The sequence below is a fragment of the Macrotis lagotis genome, chromosome 1 (assembly GCF_037893015.1).
Source record: "Macrotis lagotis isolate mMagLag1 chromosome 1, bilby.v1.9.chrom.fasta, whole genome shotgun sequence".
NCBI lineage: Eukaryota > Metazoa > Chordata > Mammalia > Peramelemorphia > Peramelidae > Macrotis > Macrotis lagotis.
In genome coordinates, this window is record NC_133658.1 from 358,350,438 (window position 1) to 358,359,131 (window position 8,694).

The 8,694-nt window shown below is 41.8% G+C and overlaps 1 protein-coding gene across 3 annotated transcripts in view; it reads right to left on the bottom strand.

Annotated features, from left to right (window-relative positions):
* Positions 1-7,217, bottom strand: part of ZNF341 (zinc finger protein 341) — a 33,247-nt gene extending 26,030 nt beyond the window's left edge. The window contains exon 1 of one of the 3 annotated variants that reach the window (XM_074212144.1): positions 7,160-7,217. In XM_074212144.1, the coding sequence (XP_074068245.1) occupies positions 7,160-7,190 (31 nt within the window). In that variant the 5' untranslated portion in view covers positions 7,191-7,217. The remainder of the gene's footprint in view (positions 1-7,159) is intronic. The other 2 variants (XM_074212143.1, XM_074212145.1) reach the window with 2 other exon arrangements.
* Positions 7,218-8,694: the final 1,477 nt, after the last annotated feature.

Here is an 8,694-nt window from a genome sequence, read left to right on the forward strand (position 1 = left end):
ATGGAAGGCTTGAGAAATGAGATTTGAGAAAACTACTGCAGAAAGTGAGTTGGTAAATTGATTTGGGAAGAGTACAATGATTACCCTGCTAAAGGGATGGTCCAATTGAGATTAGTTAAGGTTAATTTGAGGTAGACCCAAATATACCTGTGACCCTTCACATTTACAAAGAAAAGGGAGGGAAGTGTCTTCTCATTTTTTTTTTTTTTTTTTTAGGTTTCTGCAAGGCAAACAAGCTTATGTGGCTTGCCCAAGGCCACACAGCTAGGTAATTATTATGTGTCTAAGACCGGATTTGAACCCAGGTACTCCTGACTCCAGGACCAGTGCTTTATCCACTATGCCACCTAGCCTCCCCTTTCTCATATCTTTTTAAAAATTGTTACAAAGGATAGCTTTCTGGGGAGAGATGGAGGAATAAATATATTTGTCAAAGGTAATTTAAAAACAAAGTCAAAACAGAAATATATATATATATATATATATATATATATATATATTACACATATATGTATTTAAATATGGAAGATGGTTAAGATGATCTAAGGCTGGGTAGGGCATGATTTCACTCTACAAAATAAACTCCAATGTCTCCCTATTAACCCAGGATCAAATATAAAATCCTGTTTTTTTAAAGACTTCTAGCCAGTCTACTTCCTACCTTCCTAGTCTTATATTCTACATCTGCATACTTTATGGTTCAGCCACATTGTCCTAATTACTGTACCTTAAATGCAACACTTCATCTCAAGACTGCATGGCTTTTTTCCTGTCTGCCCAAGATGCCTGAAATGCTCTCCCTTCTCAACTCTGCCTGCTTGGTTTTCTTGGATTCCTTTAACATTCAGTTTAGATTCTACCTTCCTGGTCTTCTTCACTACTAGTACCTTGTGATTACTTTTCATATACTCTGTATATATCCTCTATGTCCAGTTATTTGTGTGTTGTTTTCTCTTCTAGCATGTGAGTCCCTTGAGAGTAGGGACCATTTTGAGAAGAGATGGCAAGCTTTCTTTGTAATCCCAAGTGTTAGCATAGCAATACATAAATAATCAATAAATGCTTTTCAGAGACCATACTTGCTTTTACATGCTTGGACTACAGGGAGTGAGGAGAATCCAGAATTTCACCAATGTGGATTCTTCCTCTGATGCAGATTACAACCTCTTCATACTTTAGGCTCTTCATGCTTTCAAGAGCTAAGACCAATAAAACTCATCACCTGGTTGTCAACCCTCTGTTGATGAGCCTTCCAGAAAAGAACTAGGCTGATCTGTGGACAACAGTCTATCATTGGGCACACATCTGGAGTCTTTCTAGTTCTGAAGAGCTTGTTTCAGTTTGTGCTTCAGTGGCATAACTTTAGAAAACCCAGGGATACCTCCATATCACAGGAGTTTGGAATTTAGCAGAGGTCCATTAAGCCATAAACTATAACAGAAGTTTTTACTACTATCATGATTACTACATATATTTTGCTATGCTAGGCACAGGAAAGGGAAAAGAGCAACTAGGATAAAAGTAGCTAGCTCCCTTTTTAAGCTTGATTCTGTCCGGGCCATCACTGTATCCCTCTAAATCTGTTGAGATCCCAGTAGAATGTCAATTCATTGACAAAAGAAACTGTTTCATTTTTGAGTTATCAGATTTAGCAATGCCTGGCACATGGAAAGATCTTAATGAACACTTGCAGAACTGAAGTTAAAGTTCTTTCCTTTATTTTAAGACCAGCTCAGTTACCTCTTACTTCATAAATAGTCCCTACCCAAGTAAGAGTGATCTCTCCTAAAATGTTTTCTAGCTTCCCAATAGTTAAGTGGTCAAAGGATATAGACAAATAGGACTCAAGAAAACAACTACAAACTATAAACAAACATATGAAAGAATGCTCCAATTCACTAAGTCACTAAGATAAATGTAAATTGATACAACTTTGATATTTTACCTCAAACAAATCCAGGAAATTAGAAAAGTTGACAAAAATACCAAAATAGTCAATGTGTGTGTGGGGAGGGGGGGTTGGTTGTAGAAAGAAAGGGACACTAATAAACTGGTTTTTGGAGCAGTGAATTCATTCAACCATTCTGGAAATCAATTTGAAATTATGCTAAAAAAGTGATGAAAATGATCAGAAGCAGGCAAAAATACTAAAAGTCTAAGACAGAAATGTCTCACAAATAAAATATTTCTTGTAGCAATTATTGGAGTGGTGAGGAACTATATAAACAATCAATTAAGGAATGGAGAAACAAATTGAGGTACATGAATGCAATGGAATTTTATTGTGCCATAAGAAAAAATAATTAAGAATAAAGAGAAGCATGGGAAGACATATAAATTCATGTAAAGTTAAGTATGAAGGACCGAGAAAACATGATATACATTTTTTACAATAATTTAAATAAATGGAACAAACACACACAAATTCCAAATACAGTATAATTATAATCATCAACACAAGACTCCAAGAAGATGAAAGCAAATGTACCTTTCTGCCTTGTCTGAAGTGGGATTACAGATGGTGGGAAAACTATATACTTTAAAGTCTTATGTTAGTTTTGCTGAACTGCCTCTTTTCTCTCATTTTCTCTTTTTTCTTTACCAGATATATCTCTCTGGGGATGGGAGGGAGCAATATACTTGAAAATGAAATAAAAACAAAAGATAACATTTAAAAATGCTAATGAAAAAAATTTCTCCTGGTATTTCCATTCATTCAGCAAAGGTCTAGTGCTAAATACTAAAGGCCACTAAGAGAGACAAAGATAAAATAAAGCTTATTGCATTAGAAAGGTATAAAAAACAAAGTGTTGCATGGGGGTGGGAGGACCTCAAGGAGAGCTTCCTAATGGGATAGTTGGGTTTTTAAAGAATGTGTAAATGTTTATGAGGCTAGATGGCTCAGTGGATAGAGCACCTGAACTCAAATCCCACCTCAGACACTAGTTTTGTGGCTTTAGGTAACTGAACCACTCCAGTGCCTTTGACAAGAAAACCAGATGGATGATACTGATGTGATATGATCCATAAGATCACAAAGAATTGGCAAGATTTAACAAAATGTTTAAAGACCAAAGAGGGAGAATATTTGGACCACTACTAATGTCTTTTCTCAAATGAAACTGGTTTCTCCATAGTCACTAATTAATCTCTTAATTGCTCAATTAAATGGCTTTGTTTCCAATCTTCATCCTTTTTGACCTTTCTGTAGCCTTTGTGATATCCACTGCCATTCCCACCTTGATATTCTCTTCTCTCTAGGTTTCGGTGATAATTGTTTTCCCCTGGTTCTCTTCCTTATTGTTTGATCAATCCTACTCAGTCTCCTTTGTGGATCTTCATCCAGATCACACCCTTTACAGTGAAGGCCCCTTGTGACTGTTTTGAGCCCTCTTCTCTTACTCTTTATACTATTTCACATGGTGAATTCATCAACTCCTATAGATTTAATATCTCAATGCAGATGATTCTCAGATCTAGTTGCCAAATTTTAACCTCTTTCCTGACCTCTGGTCTTGTAATACTTCCCATTAGACATCTCAAAATGGATATATGGTAGATACCTTAAACTCAACAAGTCCAATTCTTTTTCAACACCAAATAATCCCTTCTAACTACCTTATTACAATTATCCTTACTACCATCCATTACTCTTTTCCAAAACTTAAGTGTCATTCTTGATTCCACATTCTCTTTTAACCCCCACATCCAATCAGTTGTCAAGTCTTGTCACACCTTCAAAACCTCTCATATATGCCCTCTTTTCTTCCCAGACAATTTTCTCACCATAATGAATGTCCTCGTTATCTCCAGTCTGAACTATTTTAATAGTTTTCTGGTTGATCTCTCTACCTCAAGTCTTCTCCAACTGCAGTCCACCATGTACTCAATTAACAAATTTATCTTTTTAAGTATGACCATTTGGTTTTTATAGTCTGATCCTACATGTATAGTCATCTAACACCTTATTCCCCTCCAACTAGTTTATGATTCAGTGACAAAGACCTCCTTGCTATTCCTCACACTGGATATTCCATCTCCAGACTGAGCATTTTCACTATCTCCCATGGCTAGAATTCTTTTCTTATTTCCTCCTCCTGACTTCCTTCAGGTTTCAGCTGAAGTCACCTCTTCTGCAAGAAGGCTTCTAGTCCTCTTTAGTCTTAGCACCTTATCTTTGAAGTTATCTCTGATTTATCCTTTAAATATTTCATTTGTATAAAACTGTCAGGTTATCTTCACCACGAGACTATGCCTTGAGAGTAAGCGTTGTCTTTTGACATTTTTGAATAACATGTTGTAGGCACTGAAATAATCAGATTGCATCTTTTTAAGTTTATTCTATTTATAGTTGCATTTGTCCTGTTAACTAAGTCAGAGCTGTCCAACCTCATTTTTAAAAGTTATTAAAATAATAGACAACATATTTTGATTTGCCATTTTAGTGAGAGCTCTGTAGTTGCTCAGTTTCATTTGCTAAGGCATTTAGTAACTCGTCACAGGCAGTCTCATAAAAACACACTGAACTGCATCTTGGACAGTCCTGGTCCAAGTCGTTGTCTCTGAAATTAGTTTAGAAATTCAACTGTCTTGTAAGGAGTTAAAGCTTAGAAATCTAGTTCTCTTATTAACCTCTATTCTATTCTTAAGTCAAGGAAATCTGTTACCTTGAAGAAGTCAAGTAGACACCAGGGAGTCTGGTCTAGCACCTTTACATCACCAAATTATCCTTCATGTTTTCCTGATTTGTTATCCAAAGTCTGGTTTGTTATCTGTCATTGCATTTATAGTTGGATTCAAACAATGAAAATTTATTCTCAGAGGAAAGGAGAAAGTTGTTGCTAGCCCATCCCCAATTTCTATACAATCATATTTTCTTCCATTTTTTATGCTAGCCTTCCTATTTTTCCTGTAGTATCCAAAACTACAAAAGAGAGCTGTACACCTCATTTAGACTCAGCTTTGCTTAGGAAGTTGAGATTCTATTTATTGGTAAATTCTCACTTTACTAAGAACTATCTTTTGCCTCAATTTACCTTTATTAAATCCTATCAAGGCAGCACTGATTGCTTCCACCCACCCTTTTTTTATTCTCATTTTAAAATTTTTTAAAAATTTCTATTTATTTGGAGCGGCTAGGTGGTGCAGTGAATAGAGCACAGACCCTGGAGTCAGGAGTACCTGGGTTCAAATCCGACCTCAGACACTTAATAATTACCTGGCCCTGTGGCCTTGGGCAAGCCACTTAACCCCATTGCCTTGAAAAATCTAAATAAAAAAAAATTTTCTATTTATTTAAGGCAATGGGGTTAAGTGACTTGTCCAGGGTCACATGGCCAGGCAATTATAAAGTGCCTGAGGGCAGATTTCAACCCAGGTGCTCCTGACTCCAGGGCCTGTGCTCTATCCACTGCTCCATCTAGTTGCCCCAAACATAAGACTTTTAAGAGCTGGAAAAGCCCTGTGAGATTATCTAATCCAACTGATTCATTTTACAGAAGAAGAAATTGAAACCAATAAAAGGAGAGTAGAGTACAGGGTAGAAATAAAATGTAGCAGCTGAAATTGGAGATAAGAGATTTGGAACTGAAAGGGACTGAAGGATGATCTAGTCCAATCTCCTCATTTTAAAAATGATGATTCAAGGGCCTAAAGAAAAGTAACTTTCCCAATATAATACAGAAGATAAATTCTCAGATATGGGTTTTGAAACCAAGTACTATGCTTCTATGTAGTAAACTAGACTCAAATCTAGACCCCGAACTTGGATTAAGTCACTTCCCAGGTCTAGATTTGTTTCCTCATCTGAAAAATGAAGAAGCTGATATATTAAAGATTACTTCAAACCTCAAATAATAAGAAAAACAATGTTGAGGCTGGCAAACTGCCCAAGATGAGATGTAAATAGTCTTGGAGAGCCTTCCAGAAGTACACTGTTGGAGTTGCTTGGTCCAACTACTCAGGAAAACAATCTGTAATTGTGAATATTATGTCCATATTGTGAATAAAATGTCCATAATCTTTGACCCCCCCAAAAAAAAATCCCCTCAAAGCAGGGAGTCAAAAGAGAGAAAGGTCTGTGATATTTTTTGTGGTCACAAAGAAACAACACAATTGCCCTCAACTAGCCAAATAAAGTACAGATCATGAACAGAAGAAAACATTGCTATCTGTAAAAGAGAAAGAATATGATTTTTTCTGAGATGCCAAGGAATACTCCTTTGAAATGATGCAGGATCAAATATACAAGATAACAATCATGTTAACAAGATAAAACAATAAACAGGAACTGTTAAGTAGGATGACTTTGTCTGGCCTGCAGAAAATTTAAGAAAATTACTTGGGGGGGTGTAATATACTATGGCTCAGTTTCCTATTTGGAGCAGCTAAGTGTTCCTTTTTCTAGCTTTGTGGATATAGTGTGTATATGTATGTGTATACATATATGTATATATATACAGACACAATACAGTCTACATGTAATATATGATATACATACAGGTATAAACACATATACAGTGTTTAGGCAGGAGAGGAGCTGGAGGTCTATTCAGAAATGAAATAAAGGGCATCAGTTAAAATGAATGTTTTCCTGTGTGAGCCCATCTCGGGGGTCCCTGGCGGGCTGTGTCACCGTGGGGGGGGGGGGGGGCGCTCGTCGCCTCCCCAGGGGCCGGGCCTGCGCCCGTTTGTGCGCACTAGAGCCAGTATCCGGGCCCGGGCCCGGGAGCTCCCAAGGCCTGGCCCGGCCTGGCGGCGGGGCGGAGGGCGGCCCCCGGAATCCGGACGAGGCCGGCCCAATGGGTCTCCGGCGTGCTCTCGGGAGACGCGGATGCGCAAAGCGGCCAAGGCCTCCCCGGCCGCCCCTCCCGGGCCCGGCCTGCGAGCGGCTCTTCCAGGCCGCAGCCCTCCTCCCGCCCTGCAGGCCCTCCGTCGTGGCTGTTCCAGGCACCCGGCCCCGCCGCCCCACTCCTGGGGCTCCCTGGCCCCAGCCCTCGGCGGCGGCGGCGCGGAGGGAGGGGCGGCGCGCGGCGCGGAACAGCCACCCCCGCCCGCCGCTCCCCGGGGCCGCGCGCCGCCCCTCCGCGCCCTGCAGCCACCGCCGCGGCCCGCGCGCCCGCCCGCCCGCCGGCCGCCCGGCCCGGCCCGCGCCGCTCACCTTCCAGCGCCTCGAAGATCGTCTGCGCCATCTTGGAGCCGCCGCCGCCGCCGCCGCCGAGGGCTCGGGGCTAGACGAGCATTGTGGGAGCGGCGGCGGCGGCGGCGGCGGCGGCGGCGGCGAGGACAATGGCGGCAGCTGCGGCGGCAGAGGGCAGACCGATGGCGGGCAGGAGGCCCCGGGGCGCGAAGGCAGGGCCCGCCAGCGGCAGGGGGCGCCCCCGAGGTGCTGTCGCCTCGGACCTGGCACCCCTTTCCCATAGGCCCGCGTCCAGCGCCGTTCTCTCGCAGCCGCCCCCCCAGCACACTCCCCCTCCAGCCGCTCCAGCGCTTCCACACGCGCCCACTCCGCCTCGTGTGCCCCCCGGCGTACCCTCGGGCTGGGGCATGCCGCCCCTACGTCACCCTGTGGAGCCCCCCAGTACACACTCTGCTCCCGGGGGTCACTTCTCCCATGCTCTCCACCCAGCACACACTTGAACATCCGAGCACACCCCCACCATGACGTCCATACCCCACCCACTCCCCTGTATCCAAAGAAACTAGAAACATTACACCCCCTTCCCGAACAGGGCACTTGTCCCCGCACCCCTTCCCCCTAACACACTGCATCTTATTCCTGACACTCCCTTCATCCCTTCCCCCTGCTCTTGGATACCCTCCGCCTTATTCCTCTGCACTGAAACCCCACGAAATCCAACTCCTCTCCTTGATGATTCTTAGTTCATTTTTTTTTTTATGTTTTTTGCAAGGCAATGGGGCCACACAGCCAGGTAATTAAGTGTCTGAGGTCGCATTTGAACTCAGGTCTTCCTGACTCCAGGGCCGGTGCTCTATCCACTGCTCCACCTAGCTGCCCCTCCTTGATGATTCTTGAGACAACACTAAAATCTTCCACATTTATTTAACTTCCCAAACTTTCATCCTTCCCAATCATATTGTTGACTATGGGATTTGGGGCAACCAGATAAGGATAACATTTGGGGGCCACTGAAAAGCAAAAGAATTCATTTGCACACTCTCTGGGATGTTAAAATGACTCAGGATTATTTTATGAAATATAACAAAGTAAACAGTTTAAAAAAAACTTTTCCTCCTGGAGGGTCAACGTGCACTTTTGGACAGGGTGAATTACAAAAGGCTAGGAGGCCCCAATTAATAAAAGGTCAAAGGAATTCAAAAATTCTTCAAATGAAGAAATTTTAAAGCTATATATATTCATATGAAAAAATGCTCCAAATTATTATTGATTAGAGAAATGCAAATTAAAACAATGAGGTATCAACCTCACACCTAATAGATTAGCCCAGATGAGAAAAAGGGAGGATGATCAATATTGGAGAGGATGTAGGAGGAATTGGGACATGGATGCATTGCTGGTGGAGTTGTGAACAACCTTTTTGAAGAGCAATATGGAACTATGCCCAAAGAGTAATAAAACTGTTCATATCCTTTGACCCAGCAATTCCAATTCTAGGACTATATCCAGAAGAAAAAAAAATGGGAAAAGTCCTATGTGTTCCAAAATAATCATAG